Genomic DNA, 20,909 nt, shown 5'->3' on the forward strand with positions numbered 1-20,909 from the left:
GTGTTGCAAATGGTATTCCTATTTGGTATGCATTAGACTAGCTAGGGTCTTATGTCTTTACCAACCTAGTTATCTGGTGTCCTTGGGAGAATAGTGACAGGTGCCTTCTACTTGAATTCAGCCCTGACTCCATTACCAGTGCCTTTAATGGATCCCCAGTTTTATTTTTTGAGCTAGTCCAAAAAGCTACATGAGTATTCTGGATCTGTTTTGACACTTCTAGCTGAAGGCTTTCCAATGACTTTTCCTCTTTGACAAGAGCCTGGGAAGATATCAGGGACTGAGTATTACCGGAGTCATTCAGTATGTGGGCTTTTTCTACCATGGACAACACTGTAATACCTCAGGATTTGTGGGCCACTGCCGATCAGCACAAAGGGGCTAACCATTGGAAAACAGGCAGCCAAGAAGGCAGAGCCATGCATCAGCCAGGGTTTACGTGTCATTGAATGCATAATTCCTGCCAATATGCAATTGAGTAAATAAAAAGTGACAAAGGTGCTCACCAGCAGTAGTATCATTTGGGTGGCTCTGGTCTCAGGGAAGGCTCTATGGGAAAATCTGTCAGCATGAACTTGCTGAACTCTCTTGTGGTGCTTGTACAGGAGATAAACCTTGTAGCCAGTGGTAAAGCTAATGAAGGTAATACACACACCATCAGGAAGGGAGAACAAAACTGCATGGAGTGAGACACTAATATCAGTAGTGACATTAAAGGAGCAGTATACATACTCATTTGTTTCTGAGATATTTCCAGTGCCCCTTGGTCCTATAAGATTCTTAAGAACATGAATATTTTGCAGCATGTGGAAAATCCAGCACAGGAGAATAGAGGGCATAATATATCTTGGGACTCTGGCTTTAAGCTTTATCCACCTGGGGTTGTGAGGACTGATGATGATGGCCTGAAAACCACTCAGGAGGCAGGTTATGCTGAGGGAAAGCCCACGAGCTACTCTGTGAAGGTAGAAGACAATTTTACAGCCAATGTCATCCAGAACATTCTTCGTACCCAAAGCTGCCAAGCCCTGAAAGAAGCCTCTGGAGAGAAGCACCAAGGAGTTGGCCACAGCCAGCTGAATGAGAATCAGATCAATGGGTCTCAGCCTTTGGCCAGTGAAGAAAAGGAAGCTGAAGAGATAAATCAGGAAGAAGTTTCCCTGAACCCCAATTCCTGTCTGGAAGAAGAAGGCAATACCAAGGAGCATGTCCATAGAAATCATGTTCTTGGTGTCCTGAGCAGAAGAATTTCAGTCTGAGCCTGAAGGACCCTGGAGAGAAACATGAGGGCTTTATGCCATCCCTACATATTGCTCACTCATTCCCACCTGAAAGGAACTCATGAGGTGGCTCCTTCCATTCCACAGACAGATACACTAAATTCAGCAATTTCTATATGGTGTCTCTGTCTGCTTGTGTTGTTTAATGACTCCTCCTGTCACTTACACATTATGTGATTAGTGCATAATTTCTATTTTAGCTCAGGTTAGTAGGCTCACATTTCCTTTTCTGCTTTGGTACTAAAAATCAAGAGGAAGTGGTTGACATTTTGTTCCATAATTAGCTTTCTGCTCTCCCTGATCTCACTTAAGGAAAGTTGCCTTATGGCCTGGTAGTGGTTCTGGTTTAGTCAAACTGCCTATCTGACATTTTTCTCAGAGCTGGTTTTGGCTGACTTCTTCCCCTACCAATTCATTCTGAACTTATAGTCCATAAAACCTCATGATGTTTCCTAGACACACTCCTTTCTTTCTAGACACACTTGATTCATGCCTGCCTTCTATATTTATGAACTATTGTTTTGGTTCCCAGGTGTAAGATTTTATATTTAATTTCATCTTATTTGATTCAACCCAATGGATTTAAAAAGAGCTTGACAGGGTAGAGCACTGGGATGAATCAAATAAAGTGAAATTTAATAGGAAAAAATGCGTGGCATCTTGAGAATCTCATCTTACACCAGCCTTCCCCACCAAAATGTACCCAAGATTCAGAGCACTTGGGATGAGAGGTAGTGGGGTAGATGTTAGTATCCAGAACATGGCTTATGAGCCTCCACTAGAGTGGTTACTTTTACCAACCATCCCTTGGACAGATTGCTTTTTCAATGATATTTTATTCAATAACATGAAAAATTAAGTGTCAAGAAAAGATTCCTTCCTCTCCTTATATGCACACCGCATTGAGTACACTGAGTTTACTCTTCCCCAGGTTGTAATAAGGAGGAAATCACACACACACACACACACACACACACACACACACACACAGACACAAACACACAGATACCAACACAGGACATGGTATCTAGGGAATACATATGAAGGGCTAGGAGACAGGGATGTAGGGTACACACAGAGACAGCTGGATTGGCCAGAAAACATCCATTTAACAAGTCATGTCACGATCCTAGGTGCTCAAGGAACACATGTTGAAAACATCCCTTATACCCTTAGGCCTGCAGGAATAGATATGTCCTTTGGGCGGGGTCATCATGCTGTTAGCTGATATACCTAGTGGATATCACATCTCTGTCCTCCTCTGAGTGCTTGGTCTTTGGTGAGGGGTGTCTCTGCTCTCTCCTGGATCCATTGCCTTTTTGGGGTTACTGGTCTGTTGGTCTTTGAAGTCACTGCTCCTTTCTGTTGCTAGCTTCTGGGATTAATTTCTACAGGGATATCTGATGATCTTCCAGGATCTCATCTGCTAAAGGTCAATGACTAGAAAGCCTCTTTCTGGTCAGGGCAAGATGGCACTGCTTTTATCCAAGAGATGCTGGAATTATGAGCCATCATACCTAATGAAAGGCTGCCAGACAAAAGTCAGTTGTAGTGTGCCATGCCAAGATTGTCTATTTGCATGACTACTTGGATCTGGTATTTATTCATTGTCCTTTACAACTATCTTACATTTTGTTGTCATTCAGTCATGCCTCTTTGTGACCCCATATTGGCTTGTCCTGGCAAAGAGTGGTTTGCCATTTCCTTCTTCAGATAATTAAGGTAAACTGAGGCTAAATGATTTCCCCAGGGTCTCACAGCTAGTGAGTGTATGAGGCCAGATTTAAACTAAGGCCTTCTTGACTCCAGGTCCTGCACTCTAACCACTGAGCCACCTAGTTGCTTCACTATCTGACATATCTGACATAGGGCAAGAAAATTTCTTGTAATTCCCAGTTTAACTCCTAAGGAGAGTCCTATGCCCTATAATCAGGTGACATAGTTGATAGAGAACTGTGTCTTGAGGCAGGAAAATCTGAATTAAAATCCAACTTCAGACAGTTACTAGATCTGTGACCTTGGGCAAGTCACTTAATCTCCATCTGCCTCAGTTTCCTCAGCTGCAAAGTGGGGATAATAATAGCACCTACTTCCCAGGGGAGTTGTGAGAAAAAATGATGTAATGTTAGCACAGCACCTGGAGCATAGCAGATGCTTAATCCTTCCTTCCCTCCCTCCCTCCTTCCTTCCTTCTTCTTTCCTTTCTGAAAAACCATTCTGGTGACGGCCAAAAACACAAGCAAAAGACAACAGTTACATGGAGGCTGGGATACCTGAGGGGCAACTTTGTCCCTAGATTCTTTGGAAGTAGCATGGCAATATGAGTGCAGGTCCTTTGTAGGTGAAGATTCAGAGGAGAAGACCAGCTCTGAGGGGCATTGCAGAGCATTTCTGTCCTGTGATGCATTAGCAAGAACAAAAATAAAGTAAGAGGTCAGAGTCATTGTCCCATCCTCAGCCAGCCCCCATTCCTTCCTTTGTTATTTGTAAGTCTACCAGGAACCAAGCCCTTTGCTGCTGTTCTTTCTTCTGGACAGTGAAAACCTGTCTCCCACCAAATATAAAAAACTGACATGACAAGAAAAAGATGTGACTGGTCTAGCTCCATAAGAATTTGTCTGAAAAAGATCTGATCTTTTTTTGTCCTGGGACTTCATTATGAGTCATCAGTATGATGTGTCAATCAAGAAAGTTAATAGAAAGGATTCTGGGAAGATGGCACAATAGATGAGAAAATTCCAAGCTCTCCAGATTTCCCCCACAAATAAGGCAAAACAGTGCTTCAGGGTGAATGTACACTGGTAAAAAATAATAAAAAAGGATTGGGGTAGAAGAGTAGTTCTCCTGGGACAACAGAATAAGATCAGAAGGAAGTATGTGAAGTGTAAACACCTCCAGGCTAGTTCCACTGAAACAGCAAGAAGTGAACCCTGGGGCTAGCTGGGGTGGGAGGTAGCCTCTGTCATAGCCACAGGAATTTTCACCTCCCAAATAGTGTAGGGAGTTGGGCATCTGAGCAGAGGAAGATTGAGGAAACCTCTGCTGAAGGGATGTCAGGCCCAACTGTGCTGCTGAGACTCAGCCCTGGGTGAAAAGGAACCAGCACATGCCAGGTGAGTGCCGAAGCAGTGGGGTGGGAATGCTACTGGCTGTTTGCACTTCCAGGAGGGTGGAGTTCTTGGTTTTGGTTCCAGGCCAGAGGGAAAAACTGAAGGAGGACCTGAGGTCAAAGGCAACATCCCCTATGCCACAGAACTAGAAGTGAATACAAAGAGAAGTTGCTATAAATAAAAATAAAGATCGGGCAAAGGAGAAATAACCCAACTATAGCAAGGTACTGTGGGAATAGAGAAGACTGGGGCTCACCTTCAGAGAAGCATATTGAAACAAAATCTTCTCCTACCAAAAAGAGTAATGTTGAACGGTCACCTGCTCAAACAGAATTTATAGAAGAACTAAAAAAGACTTTAAAAACCAAATGAGACTGATGAAAAATTAAAAAAAACTAAGTATAATCCAAGATAAATGAGATTATGAAAAGAAAATTAAGGAACTGGAAGAAGAGATCAGAATCTTAAGGAAGAAAATCACTCCTTGAAAATTATAATTGGGCAAGGGGAAGGCAGTGAAGTTATAAGAGACCAAGAAATAATAAAACAAAATATAATGAATGAAAAAATAGAGGAGAATGTGAAACATCTCATAAGATAAACTATGGATCTGGAGAAAAAGATTAAGAAGAGAAAACAAAGAATAATCAGGCTACCTGAAAGGTATGATAAAAATAATCTACATATAATAATGTAAGAAATAATTAAAGAAAATTGTCTTGAAGCATAAGAGGGGAAAGTAGAAATGGGAAAAAATGATCAATTACCACCTGAAAAAGATCCTATAAGGAAAACCTCCAGGAATATCATAGTCAAATTTTGAAACCTCTAGCTCAAGGACAAAATATGAGAAAGAAGAAAAACATATTCAGACATGACAGAGCCACAATCAGAATCACACAAGACCTAGCAGCAGCCACACTAAAAGACTGCAGGTCTTGGAACACTATATATCAAAAAGCAAAAGAATTGGGGTTGTATCTGTGGAAAATATTATACTATTTTATATCATTTTTGTAATTTCAATAAGACTCAGGGCCTGAACTACTTAACCAGAAGAAAAGCCTGATCCTAACAGTCTCTTTGTTCTCTGAGTAAGCTCAGAGATACCTCTATCTTGTATCAACAAATCCAGATGGAGCATTTCTTGCTCTGTCCATGGCCATTAAGGGTGAAAACCTTGAGTCCAGACACTATCTTGAATTATGTGACTTTTCCTTATCTTAATATTTTATGGGCATATACTATGTTGTGGAATGTTAATGGCCAATTAAACACAGAGATCCTGGGGCTACAAATCCAATTGACACTTTGACAACTATCTAATTTGTTGTATTTACAATCTATTCCATTAAGGAAAATCCTCTTCTTGTATCATGGTTAAACATACATGGGGGTCATAAAAATGAGGTCATACAGGCTTGCTAGCTCTGCTAAAATAACGTATATAAGTTTTCTCATTGCTTTGTTCAGGCAGCCAGAGTTATACTCTGACTCCTTGTACGTACCAGTAAGCTAGCTCCGCTATGCTTTAAGGGAAAATAATAAACAACATGGATTTTTCTATCACCTAGCTCTGTTGTTTCCTTCAACCAAATTTTCAGGTTTAACATATCCAAAAATATCATGCCCAGCAAAGTTAAGCATAATCCTGAATGGAAAAAACATATATTCAATGAATTCCCAGACTTTCAGGATTTTATTACAAAAAGACCTGAATTCAATAGAAAATTTGACATATAAGATCCAAGACAAATATAAGATAAACATCCAAGACTAATTATAATGGACTCAATAAGGACAGACTGATTTTCATACAAGGAAATGTAAACTGTGTAAGATTGTAATTAGTAATTGGGTAGTTCAAAAGAAAAATTGGGCCAGAGCTGAGTATGATGTGATTCTAAAAAGTAATACCATCTAGGAAAAGGTAAGAAGAGCAATTATCTTATTCAAGTGAGGTGCGAGACAAAAAAGTGATACAGAGCAATTAGATGTTTAGGATGTCTGATAGTTCTGGAACCCTATTCTCATAGGCAATGTGTTAAAGAGGGGACAATGCATATATGTCAGGAATGGTATAAAAATCTTCTAAATTCTGAAAGAAATAAAAGGCCAAGGGGATAGATAGGGGGAGAAGACAAGGGATGGATTTTTAGAGGGAACCCTACTGACATCAGATCTGGGTTAAAGACAGAACAATATATACATTTAGAAGGGAGTAAAAATTTACATTTATGAAGAAATGAAAGGGTGAGGGAATTGGATAACAGGGTATAGAAAGTGTCTAGATGAATGGGAATTGAATATATATACACATACATACTATATATATATATATTTTTTTTTTTGGAACACATATATTGGGTCATAAATATTTGGAAGTCTATGATAGTCATCTAAATTCAAATAAAAACAAGAGGGGAAAGGGAAAAGTGGGGTGGGAGGAAGAGAATGAGGGATGGATCCTTGGATGGGTGGTAGGATAAGTAATAGTAGGGCAAGGTAGTAGGTAAAAGTACAGCAGAGGAGTCAGGAGGGATAGGAAATAAAATACATGCAAATGTAAAATAAAGATCAAGAGTAGAATTTTTTACCTGCCAAGACAAACCCAGGAACTATATGAACACAATTGCAAAACATTTCTCATACAAATAAAGTCAGATCTAAATAAATGGAAAAAAACCCATCAGTTGCTCGTGGTTAGGCTGAGCTAATATAATAAAAATCACAATTTTACCTAAATTAATTTACTTATTTAGTGCCATACCAATCAAACTATCAAAATTATTTTATAGAGCTAGAGAAAATAATAACAAAATTGATCTGGAAGAACAAAAGATCCAGAATATCTAGGGAATTAATGAAAAGAAATGCTAGGGAAGGAGGCCTAGCCATACCAGATATTAAACTGTATTATAAAGCAGCAATCATCAAAACTACCTTGTACTGACTAGGAAATAGAACATTGGATCAGTGGAAGAGGTTAGGTACACAAGATGTAGTAGTCAACGAATATAGTAATCTACTCTTTGATAAACCCAAAGAGTCCCTTTTCTGGGACAAGAACTCACTATTTCACAAAAACTGCTGGGAAAACTGGAAAATATTATGGCAGAAATTGGGCATAGACCAATATCTCTATATACTGAAGATGCACAGCAGCCACATCCCAGTAAACCATTTCTGCTGATGTGCTCCATATACCAAAATAAAGTCAACATGGGTTCACAACTTAGATATAAAGGCTGATACTAAAAGCACTTTGGGAGAGAAGGGAATAGTTTACCTGTCAGACTTATGGAGAAGGGGAGGATTTATGACTAAAAAAGAGATGGAGAGCACTACAAAATGCAAAATGGATAATTTTGATTACACTTAAGTAAAAAGTTTTTGTACAAACAAAGCCAATGCAATCAAGACCGGGGGGAAGCAGAAAATTGGGAAAGAATTTTTACAACCAGTTTCTCAGACAAGGGCCTTATGTTTAAAATATACAAGGACCTGAGCCAAATTTATAAGAATAGAAGTCATTCCCCAACTGGTAAGTGGTCAAAGGATATGAACAGGCAGTTTTCAGAGGAAGAAATTAAAGCTATCTATAGTCATATAAAAATGCTCTAAATCACTATTGATTAGAGAAATACAAATCAAAATAACTTAGGTACCACATCTCTCCTGTGAGATTGGCTGACATGTCAAAACAGGAAAATGATAAATGCTAGAGAAGATGTGGGAAAATTGGAACTCTATTGTATTGTTGGTGGAGTTGTGAACTGATCCAGCCATTCTGGAGAGCAATTTGGAACTATGCCTGAAGGGCTATAAAAATGTGTATACCCTTTGACCCAGCAATACCACTTCTAGGGCTGTATCCCAAAGAGATCATACAAGGGGGAAAAGGACACAAATGTACACAAATATTTATAGCAGGCATTTTTGTGGTGGCAAAGAATTAGAAATCAAGGAGATGCCCATCAATTGGGAAATGGCTAAACATATTGTGGTATGTGAATGTAATGGAATACTATTGTGCTATAAGAAATGAATAGCAGATTTACTTCATAAGAACCTGGAGAGTCTTATATGATCTGATTATAAGTGAAGGAAGCAGAATCAGGAGAACATTGTACACAATCAGAGACACATTGCTTCTGTGATGACTAACTTTTATAGTCTTGGCTATTCTCAAAATGCAAGGTTATAAGACAGCTCCAAAAGATTCATGACGGAAAAGGCTATCCACATCCAGAGAAAGATTTACAAAATCTTAATGCAGATTGAAGCAAACTATTTGCTCTCTCTTTTTTAATTTTTGGTTTTGTTACATCTTTCTCATGATTCTTTTCATTGGTTATAATTCTTCTTTGTAATGTGATTATTGGGAAAAGAATTTTAATGTTAAGGTATATGTGGAACCTATATCAGATTACAGGCCATCCTGGGGGCGGGAGGGAGAGGCAGGGGAAAAAAATTTGGAACTCAAAAACTTTTGGAACTGAATGATGTAAAGTAAAAAAATAATTAATTAATAAAAAATAAATAAATAAGAGTAGAATTTGTTAGGAAAAAAAGGAGGCATAGTAATCCTGATCTCAGAAATGTTAAAGCTAAAATAGATTTAATCTAAAGAGAAAAATAGGGAAACTCCTGTATATGTATATATATATATATATATATATATATATATATATATATATCAGTCATATTACTGAAAATTGTTTTAGAATATTTAAAATAACTAGACAGTATAAGGTTGGAATATTGCTGTAGTGTAGGAAAAGATGACATTGTGGCCTTGGCCACCTGTGTGCAGGGTTCTGACTACAGCTCCCAGTGTATCTGCACCTGCTGTTCCATCACTTGCCTGTTGCCACAGGACTGTGAGGCAGGTAAAAATGGTAAATTGGTATGGGTGATGTCTTTTAATTTATGAATAAATTGGATTTAAGTGAGGCAGAGTTGAATGAAATTGTTGGTCTCACTTTCTCCTCCAGTGTCATCAAAGTCCAGTGGCAGGACAGAGTCAAGACAACTGGCGATGGCTCAAGGTGCAGTGGATGGCCTTGGCATTAAGATGTCTAATAAGCTCCAAAAGCTCCACAGCACCTGCTTCAGCTGTCTTCAGCTGTTGACATTGTTCTTTTCCAACCATGCCACCAGTGGAAGTCTTCAGATACTTGGGGTAGACACCTCTCTTATGTCACCAATGGGTTTGAGACCCCTCAGTTATCCTCAGCCTGGTTCAGCCCATCAGCAGAAATAGTTTACTGGGGTGTGGCTGCTGTGCATGGTACAGCTTCTTGGAGCTACAGGTGGAAGTTAGAAGGAACAAGTGAACACCAAAAGTCAAAAGCATCCCTCGTACCAGAGTAGTCTTCCTTGAACATGACCTACACCTCAACTCACTTTTCTAACTCTTACTGGATTAACGGGTTAAATTCCCAGAGGGAAACTAGTACTTCTCCCCTTTTGGTTCTAGGGGTAACTCTGAGTGGTTGTGGCTGCTAATATTATCACATGTGAGTCCCCATATGATGTGTTTTCCAATATCATTTAACCAGTTGATATCTTCCTAGTATCAATTACATTTACAAAGAGATAATACCTGAGAAGGTATAACACAGACTAAAGTATAGAATCTTCCTTAATTCTGGGATGCATTCTCTCATAAGTACACTCTCTCACAAGTACAGAGTCTGGGACTGAGCGGGCTTAAGTTTAGAGAGTACATATGACAAGGCAGTAACTCATAGCTCCTGGTTAGGTGGAAGTCCTTTTTCTTCCTTTGTGGAGTCCTCAGGAAGTTGTGGAGTCTTCAGGAAGTTCCCTTCAAGTACAGCTTTTTGCTGAGTTGTGAGGGTTGGTAAACTTGTAGGGTTTTGCTATCTTTCCTTGCTGTGTCCATTTGCCTTTTGCTTCTGATGGAGAAGCTGTGATCAGCTACTATTATTCTAGGGATATCCAGATATTTTGAGCTTTGATGTTCTAAAGGTTTTCTTCTAATCAAGGGAGGGGAAGGGGAAGATACTCTGTCCTTCCTCTCCCCAGGTGGTTTCCTCTCAAGGACTTGGCTGGAACTATTCCACCATTAGGCTTGCCTGCTATTGGCCTATTGGATTCTGAACTGGGTTGCTGTTTCATCTAATCCCCCTAGGATATGATGAGTTTTCTTCAGTGAATCCTAGTATTCTTACTGCATTGCCTAATCTCAATTTGGTTGGTTGTTGTCTTTTGTTCTCAAAGAAGACCAAAATGACTTCACTATGCTAGAGTCATGTTACAATTTGTCTGACTGTGGCTGATCAGACCAATATGAACGTGGAATGCTTTACCACAGGTTGAGCACAAACAGTGCATGTGAACATTTGGGGTGGATACTCCAAATTTGCACATCCTGCATTTCCTTTGAGCTGTCTCAATTCTGCTTTGCTCACAGAGCGTAGAACCTTCTCCGATGCGGGCATGCTATGCTGAGTGTTTCTGTGTCAGTGTCTCCCATGTCACACAATTAATTCCAAAGTTCTTAAGAGAGACCTTGAGAGTGTCCTTGTATAGCTTCTTCTGACCATGATGTGAGTCATGTGCAAGGTCTCCATAAAATATTCTTTTTTGCAAGTGCACATTTTGCATTCAAACAATGTAGCCAGCCCATCACAGTTGCACTCTTTGAGCCAGAGTTTGAATGCTTGGCAATTTAATTTGAGTAAGGACCTCAGTGTCTGGTCCCTTATCCTGCCAGATGATCTTCAGAATCTTCCTAAGACAATTCAAATGGAAGCAATTCAGTTTCCTGGCATGGAGCTGGTAGACTGTCCAGGCTTTCACAGGAAAACAACAATGAGGTCAGCACAACAGCTCTGTAGACCTTCAGTTTGGTAGTCAGTCTAATACCTCTTCTCTCCCACACTTTCTTTTGGAGCCTCCCAAACACTGAGCTAGCTCTGGCAATGTGTGTGTCAACGTTATTATCAATGTGTAGATCCCTGGAAAATACACTACCAAGGTAAGTGAACTTATCCACAACATTCAAAACTTTTCCATTTGCTTAACTGATGGTTCCATGTGAGGATGGTGTGGTGGTGGCTGATGTAGCACCTATGTTTTCTTGGTGTTAATTGTTAGGCCATAATATTTCTTGGAGTTTTCAGTTTGGGATCTCTTTTAGGGGGTGACCGGTGAATTCTTTCAATGACTATTTTGCCCTGTGGTTCTAGGACCTCTGGGCAGTTGTCTTTGATAATTTCTTCGAAGATACTGTCAAGGCTCTTTTTTTTCATCGTGGATTTCCGGTAGACCAATAACTCTTAAATTGTCTCTCCTGGATCTGTTTTCCAGGTCAGTTGTTTTCCCAATCAGATATTTCACATTTTTTTCTATTTTTTCGTTCTTTACATTTTGTTTTACTACTTCTTGATGCCTCATAGAGTCATTAGCTTACACTTGGCAACTCTATTTTTTAATGAGTTATTGTCTTCATTTTGCTTTTGAGTCTCCTTTTCCAATTGGTTGATTTTACCTCTCAGGGTGTCATTTTCTCTATTTAGATTCTGAATCTCCATAGCCATTTAGCCAATCTTATTCTTTAGGGACTTGATTTCGTCAGTGGATTTTTTTCCCATTTTTTCCATTTTTTATTTTAGCTCCCTAATTTGGTTTTTAAAATCCTCCTTTAGCTCTTCCAGCAATGCTTTTTGGGCTGGAGACCAGTTCACATTACCTTTTGAAGTATCAGATGTGGATATAGTGTCATTGTTATCCTCTTCCAAATTGGTGTTTTGATCCTGCCTGTCTCCATAAAAAAAGAATCAATTAGGGGTTTGGGCCTGGGGCTTTGCACCTAGTAAGGCTCAATCAAAGAGACTTAATTAATTTATCATTCTAAAACAGTAAGAAAGTTGCACCTTAATTATCAATGCACCTTGATGCTGTCTTCATCCTCATTGAAAGCATTTGACAACATGACTGAAAACATCATGCCCCTTCACAGTAAACATTGGCATTTAATAGACTATGTGATTGTAAGGAGAAGAGACAGGATATAGGAGTGACTAGGGCTATGTGTGGTGCAGAGTGCTGGACTGATCATAGACTTTTCCTCTCCAAGCTAAATATTCACATTCAACAAAAGTGGCATCCTCAAAGCAAAATGATTACTAGAAGATTTCAACAAATTAGAGTTGTTGGGAACAGTTTGTTGCTAACTTGGAGGGAGAGCTGAGCCAACACACAGTTGGCAACAGTGGAGCAGAAAAGGAGTGAGCAGTTGTCAGGGATTTGGTATATAGCACTGCATTTTCTCATTTAGGCCAGAACACCTGTAAACACTAAGACTGGTTTGATGGGGAAACTCAGAAGCTGCTAAATGAAAAACGAGAACTCCACAGGGTTTACCAGAAGGATAGTTCAGTACAATCTCAATTTATTCAATAGCTCAAACATTTAACTCCTTGCAAATGGATTAAGGACTTTTTTGTACCTATTCTATACCTATGGTTAGTTGGTTAACTAATTCAGTAGAACTGTTTAGGAATTGTTCATACCTTTTGACAGTATTTTACATTTTGATTTTGATTTACTTTGATTGATTGATTCAATTGGGAAGTCCAAATCTCCTGTTTTACTAGTGTGAGGCAGACTTTCTATTTTACACAAGCATCTTCAGGGCTATTATGTGACAGAGCAAGTAGACTTGCTATGCTTGGCATCAGAGGACAGAACCAGGTCAATTGGTGTAAGTTGCATGGGCAACCTTAGTAAGTGGTAGAATCATTTTTACTGGAAGCTGTCCAGGAAATGCTAGATGAAAACTTGTCTAGTTCACTGAAGAAAGGATTCTTGTTCATGTGTAGCTTTGACTAAAGATCCTTTAAACTCTGTGAGATTCTGGGATTGCTCTATGTACCTAAGGATGTCTAAGACCATTTCAGTAATGTACAACTATTCTGCACACACTACAAAAAAGAGGAGGGAAAGGAATAATGTGTTCCAAAGAGCATTGCAGCTCAGAATACAGTCTAGGGTGACCATCCTGCACATCTGGGCTTAACCATTCAGAATTAAGGATGGATGTTCGAAAATAAAGAAAAATTTGAAAAGAAAACCAGAACAGAAGAAATTATTTGCTTCTTGAATACCTCAAACATCAGAAATGCAGGAGTGGATAGATGAAGCAGGCAAATACGGCAACAGAAAGTTCAGTAAGTATCTTCTTTCTAAACATATGCAAGGAGACAGGAGTAAAGAAGGAAATCTGGTAGTGGTGATAGTGAAGAGGTGAATCAGGGAATTATGGACAGAACCTGGTGAAACCCTGCCTATAGGTGAATGCTTCTTTTGTGGGGCTATATCACAATTTGAGAGAGTATATAAAGGGGAAGGAGGAGAGCAAGAGGATAGAGAGGAGTGAGTGATGTGCCCAGGTCAAATCAAGAGGTAGCATTTAGGAGAAGGCTGCACAAAGTGGTGTCTCATAAAGAGAAGAGCCTACAGGGGAGTAGGTAAGGAGAAGCAGGAAGAAAAGATTAGAAATGGGAGAAAGGAAGGAGACCTTACTTTGGAGGTGGGAGGGAATTACACTGATAAATACTCCAAAGGGTGAAGGGAAATGAACTCCTCACCCTGGATGAGCCCTGGGGGATTTGATGCCTGAAAAATATATTTGTTCTGGGAGGGGAGAGTTGGAATCTTTGGGCATAGTTGCCACCAGGAAGAGCAGAAAAGCATGGACCCTGGGAGGAAATTTTCAGGAAAATGTAGAAAAAAGGACACCAGGGGAGAGTATATCTCAGAGGTGCAGAAAGGGCCCTACCATGGGGGCAATGTCCTCTCTGACACTTGCAATGATTGATAATGTTGTGAGAGTGAGGCACAATGGAAAAGAGGAATCCATGGGATAAGCCCTACAAGGCAGTGGCAGAAAGTGCATAGAGGGAAGAGACTTGAATTGATACCTTGGAAGCTTTAATTGTATGAAGAATACAGAGAAAAGACAGATACCAGATGATTATAGGGATCATGAATCAGAAGTGAGGATCTAAATTAAATAGAAAAAGAAGAATAATGATGACAGTGAGAGAATGTGCACAAAACAAAAAAAACCTAATGAACTGGACTAGCTGAAGGAAAAGAGGAAGAGGGAAATCTACTTGACTGAGAGGGAAAAAGAAGGGGAACAAACATATAACTAGATAAAATCAGGAGAGAGGAACTAATACACTAAACTCAAAGAAAAGGGCCAACAGATGAGAATAGGGGATCTGAGATGAGAGGAAGAGAGTCACTGACATCAGGCCACCCTAAAAAAGATTAAAGTAACCAAAGAAACTTTATACCATATTTGCAACAGAAGAGTTCATCCCCTCCCCATGGCCAATTGAGATACAGCTGGAGAAAATATAAATCTAAGTCTTATAACTTGAAATGTCAATGGATTAAATAATCCAATAAAATGAAAAAGAATGACAGATTGGATAACAACATCCCCCCCTGCCCCCATATCTGATGCTTACAAGAAATGCATTTAAATAACAAAGACATATAAAAAATAAAACTGAAGTGATTGGGAAAAATTAGTATGCATCAAATGAAGGCAATGCCCTCTTGTCCACAAAAAGTTGCCATCATGCTGTGAAACAAAGCAAAAACAAACATTCAAAAAATAAAAAATAATAAACAAGGAAACTATATTATGCTGAAAGGAACTATCCATGACAAATCTGTATCAGTAATAAATTTATACACTCTAAATGCCTTAGAATTCAAATTCATAAAGGAAACAGTATCTGAGCTTGAAGAAGACATAGATAGTAACAGAGTAGTGACAGGAGACTTTAATAAGAGCTAGCTCAGTGTTTGGGAGATTCTGAAGGAAAAGTATGGGAGTGAAGAGGTATTAGATTGCCTACCAAACTGAAGATAGACAGAGCCTTTGTGATGGCCTCAGTGTATGCCTATGAAACTTGGATAGTCTACCAGTATCATGCCAGAAAATTGAATCACTTCAATTTGAATTGCCTAAGGAAGATTCTGAAGAGAAAGTACTGGACATTGAGGTCCTCTTTCAAGCTGGATTGCCAAACATTTAACCTCTACCGCAGAGAGCATGACTATGATGGGCTGGTCACATTGTTCGAATGACAAACATATGCTTGCCCAAAAGACTATTTTATGGAGAACTCACACAAGGCAATCACCCACACAGAGGTTAGAAGGAGCCACACAAGGACAGTCTCAAGGTTTCTCTGAAGAACTTTGGAATCAGTTGTAAGATATAGGAGACACTGGCCCAGGACTGCCCAGCATGGCATGCTCATATCAAAGAAGATGCTGTACTCTATGAGCAAGGCAGAAGAGACGTAGCTCAAAAGAAATGTGAGATGCGCAAGTTTATAGACGTCTCTACTCCGAATATCCATGTGAACTATTATTGCCCAGTCTGTGGTAGAGTATTCCAAGCTTGTATTAGTCTGATCAGCCACAGTTGGACACACTGTACTTTGACTCCAACATAGTGATGTCATTTTGGTCCTCTTTGAGAATGAAGGACAATAACCAACCAGTTTTGGATAAATCTAATAGAAAAATAAACAAAGGGGAAAACATGAAGCAAAGAATTTCTGGAGAAACTAAAGTTAAATTTTTTTTTTGCATATTCTAAGCAGGATTGTCAAAGAATATGCATGCTCTATACCATATGAAACTTCAAAAATTACTGACCATATACTGGGTATAGGGATATTGCAAACAAATGTAAGAAGTCAGAAATAGGTTCTACATGCTTTATGGATCATAATATATTCAGAATAGAAATTATTTCAAGGAACAAGAACAAAAGATACAGATCCAAAAGGTGACTTAACAATGAAATCTTAAATAATGAATGGGTCAAAGAACAAATCATAGAAACATTTAATAATGATAAAAAGAAAGTGTTGATAAAACAACATAACAAAATTTCTGGGATGCAGTTAAATCAGTTCTCAGGCAGAACATAGTATCCTTACAATCATACATTAACAAAATAGAAAAGAGAAGATCAATGAACTCAATATGCTTTTAAAAAATTAGAAAATCAAGAAATAAATCTAAAATAAGCACACAGGAAGAGATATTAAAAATTAGAGGAGAGAAAGATAAATGGAAGCATCCCCCATAAATTGATAAGTATGACTAAAATCTAGTTTTTTGAAAAGACTAATAAAATTGATAAACCCTCAGCTAAACTGATTAAAAAGAAGAGCAGAAAATCAAATTAATGAAGTAGCAAATGAACACGGTAAAATCACAGTGAAACCAAAAGCAAAAAAAGAATAATTAGAACATATTATGCACAAATATAGGCTGACAAAAGGAAAACATAGAGGAAATAGGGGAGTACCTTCAAAAATATAGAAAGAAAATGGAGGTTCTGGGAGGAATTCACCAATGGAAGAAGGGGGCCACAGGGGCAGAGGGATATTCCAAGGTGAGAAGGCAGCTGAAGGTGGCAGCAAAGTCTAGAATGTCAGAAACAATTCAATTCCGTAGTCTCCTTGCTTGATCTTTCAAGTATATCTTCTTTAATTTTCAAGATGTCCTTTTGGTGTTCATTTTGGGTGTATTTATTTGTGGTTTTGCTGTTTCTACAACTGTATTTTAGGTTCATCAATCCCATCTTTCTATTTTCTTAATGTGTGTTTTCAGAGATGCCACTTTTTCTCTGAGGAATGATTTAGCTGCATCTGCAAAATTTGGGTAAGTTGTATAATCGTTACCAACCTCTTAAACATAGTTATGTTTCTGTGTTTTGGTCTTTGACCCAGTTATCATTTGCGTTGTCAGTATTTGGTCTCCACTTAGGTTTATGGTTTTTTTTTGATGTGTTACTTTCTACTTTTATCACATTATAGTCCATAAAGATTGTGATTATGTGCTCTTCTAATATTTATTCATATTATTCTGTGCTGTAGCATCCCAGGTGAAAACTGTTCTAACATCCATGTCAGGTACTACATACATATGTGTCTTTTCCCATGGAAATGTCCTTTTGGAAAAAAGAATATTTTTTATCCTAATTACACATAAAAATAACTTTTAACAGTTTAAAAAAGTTTTGAGTTTCAAATTCTATCCCTCTCTCCCTCCTCTTCCCACTCCTTGAGAGGATAAGCAATGTGATACAGGTTATACGAGTGCAATCATGTAAAACATTTCCATATTACTCATTTTGTATAAGAAAACTAAAATAAAAATAAAGAAAGAAGGAAATGAAAACCAGTATGCTTCAGTCTATATTTAGACAGCATCAGTTCTTTTTCTGGAGGCAGATAGCATTTTTCATCATAAGTCCTTTGGGATTGTCTTGGATCATTGTATTGCTGACAATATTTAAGTCATTTGCAGTTCTTGATCGTACAATATTGCTGTTACTGTGTACCTCGTTCTCCTGTTCCCATTCATTTCACTTTCTATCAGGTCATATAAGGCTTTCTAGGTTTTTCTGACATTATCTTGCTCATCATTTCTTACAGAACAATAATATTCTATTTCTATTACATCACCAACATTCCATTACCATTCCACATGACAACTCAATTGATGGGTATTCCCTCAATTCCCAATTCTTTGCCACCATAAAAAGAGCTCTAATAAATATATTTGTACATTTAGATCCTTTTCCTTTTTTAATCTTTTTGGGATATAAACCTAGCCATGGTATTCCTGGATCACGTACAGTTTTAGGGCATGGTGCCATGGAAATGTTCTTGAATGGATCCATTACCCTTTTCAGACAGAGATAGCTAGGTGATGTAACAGATAACGTACTGGTTCAGAGTCTAACCTTAAATGTGTCCCTGCCTCTCTCTTCACTATAATTGTCAGTATCTTTTCTCTGGGAATTTTTTGTTTCTTCATTCAATAATTACATGCTACATACACTGATTCCATGCTAATACTTGGCAAAGAGAAGAGATATGTGCTGGGGTTATAAAAACTTGACTGCAATGGCATTTTCTTTTGAAGAGCTCCTGTTCTCTAGGAATGTAATCACACACACACATACACACACAGACACAGACACACAAACACACAGGCACACACACACAGACACACACACACATAGCTGCACAGCTTGGGTAAAGATACTTCCAGCTCTGAGACACTTGTAAAATCCATGTGGTTTGTTCCAAGGCAATTGTGAATGGCTGATGGAGGGAGAAATACTGTTGCCCAATCAGAATCCTGCCACCCCAACTTTGCCTTAGCTCACAGTATTCCTAGAAAAAGTTCATGTTGGGGGAGGGACTGTTCTCTTGGCTCTCTTTTAAAGGCCAACACCAAGCCTTATTGTCTCAGAAGATTATATCCTACAGGAGTAATAATAGGAAGATGCCAGTAAAATCCTAAACAAACACATCCTTAAATGTAAGCTCATGGAGCTGCATAGGGTGCTCTCTAACCAACCACCCTCACCAGATCTAAAATCCATGAGAGCTCAATACACATCCAGACAAGAGGTTCTGGTTCATCATTCATTTTCCTGATAATGTTGTATGTAGTGTATTGAGCACCTATGTGACAATGGGAAGGTCACTGCCTTTCTGGGCCTCAGTTTCCTCCTCCGTTAAAAGAAAGAGCTAAAAGCTAAATGCACTCTGAGGTTCTTACTTGAAATTGATGACTTTCACAACAAAACTATGCAAACACAGAACACAAGTGCTAGATTAGTTGTGGCAAAGGGGAGGCAGGGAAAGGAGGTAGAAGAATCAGAGGTGCCTGAGCAAAGAAGGAGGGGATCTGAGCTGGGTTCAGAGGAGGGAAAGGAAATATAATAAATGTCTTGTATCTTGGGGCAAAATTCTAATTCTTGTTTTAGTCTTTCTTTGGATTCACTTTCCTGCCCCTATAGAAAGCATATACACATATGTCTTTCCCTCTCATGGACAATCTCGTATCTTAAGAGATAATTCTTGTGTTTGAGGCTGAGATATAGAAGGAAACTCACCAGGCTGGTGCTGGCTGCTGGAGTACGAGGCATGGCTGTGGCAATCAGAGCGCTGGCTGACAGGCCTATGTGAAGCAAGGGCTCTAGTTATGGAGTCTTGATTCCCTGAGCTGATCTGCTCCTTCTCATCCCCATATCACTGGGGAGTGGTGTTTGTCATATCACTTTCAGAAAATTTGACATTGACACTGGCAGCTGAGGGAGCCAGGGGATGTCCCAGAATAGGAGAACTTTTACCTCAGATTCAAATTGTCACTAGCAGTTAATGTTCATGAATAAGAGCTTTCCAATGGAAACTAATTATCATAATGAGAAATGCCAAATGGGCAGCCAGAAGCAGCTGAGGAAGAAACTTTCCTGAGCCCTGAGGGAGGAGGATGAATGTGTCAGATGGGTCTGCACTGAGAATTGGGGGGGGGGGAAGTTGGTAATGAATAAGCTGAGAAGTGAGGAACCCTAAGCCTACACCCGAAAATCAAATGTAGGCCACGAGTGTCACAGTGGCTAGAGTGCTGGACTTGGAGTTGGGTAGGTCTTAATTCAGATCCTTCCCCATACATAGCTCGGAAACCCTGAGCAAGACACTTAAGTTATCTCAACTTCTGTTTCCTCATCTGTAAATGATAAATTAGCACGTACATTTCTTTTTAGTTGAGACCAAATGAAGTGTAACCCTGGAATTGACATTCATTTTATATGACTCTCTTCAGTGGAAGAGATTGGTTACTCAAGCTATTCAAGGAATTTTTGGTCTTGGCAAATATAAAAAATACTCGTACAACTCCTTACCATCCTCAAGGAGAGCCACATCTCCAGATTTTAACAGCCTGCTCTTAGATATGATGGCAACTCTGAGTCCTGAACAAAAGGTTCAGAAGAGTCACCGTGTGCCGCTTCTTGTACCTGCATACCATTCCATCAGGAATTATGCTGCAGGCTTTAGAGTATGCTGCTCATGTTTGGTGGGAACCAAACCTACCCATTGCCTCGTGTCTTCAGGAAGGAGGAGTTAGTACTACTCACATTCAGTTTATCTCCTATTCGAAGGAAGATCTCAGAGATGTCGTGGCTTCAGCTCAGAACTGGGACACAAACAGAAGATGTTATGATTGTAAAGTAAGGTGTCAAAGGTTTCAATAAGGAGACAGAGTTCTGATGAGAAACCTTGGTATTCAAGTGACTCATAAGTTAGCTGGCCAATGGCAGATCAGACTGTACAAAGTTACTGAGGGACTGTACATTTTGCCTTTTGGCAAAACAACCTCAAATAAAGGGGGGCATTTTAGGACAGTTTATCTCAACCATCTATTGCCCTTAGGAGAGTTAGTTGGACTTTCTAAAGGAGGTGGAGGAAGTTGGTTGACACTCACCTCATCAAAGGCTGAGAAGAAGAATTTGTCCCTCAGATGTTACAAAGACTTTCTGACCCACATTTGAATGCTGAAAATGATGTATACATTGTGTATATGACTAAAGGGCAGGAGAATTGAACCCAGACCCAGCTACTTTTCTTCCCAGAACTGCAATAAAAAC

General features: G+C 39.1%; 1 protein-coding gene across 1 annotated transcript; it reads right to left on the reverse strand.

Annotated features, from left to right (window-relative positions):
• Positions 1–296: 296 nt before the first annotated feature.
• LOC118839786 (vomeronasal type-1 receptor 1-like) lies at positions 297–1,223 on the reverse strand. Its single transcript, XM_036747303.1, has one exon. It carries the CDS (start codon positions 1,221–1,223, stop codon positions 297–299), a length of 927 nt encoding a protein of 308 aa, XP_036603198.1.
• Positions 1,224–20,909: the final 19,686 nt, after the last annotated feature.

The sequence above is a fragment of the Trichosurus vulpecula genome, chromosome 2, assembly GCF_011100635.1.
Source record: "Trichosurus vulpecula isolate mTriVul1 chromosome 2, mTriVul1.pri, whole genome shotgun sequence".
NCBI classification, from domain to species: domain Eukaryota; kingdom Metazoa; phylum Chordata; class Mammalia; order Diprotodontia; family Phalangeridae; genus Trichosurus; species Trichosurus vulpecula.

Coding starts and splice junctions, on each gene's coding strand:
- LOC118839786 (XM_036747303.1), bottom strand. CDS start 1,223: ATGATTTCTATGGACATGCTCCTTGGTATTGCCTTCTTCTTCCAGACA.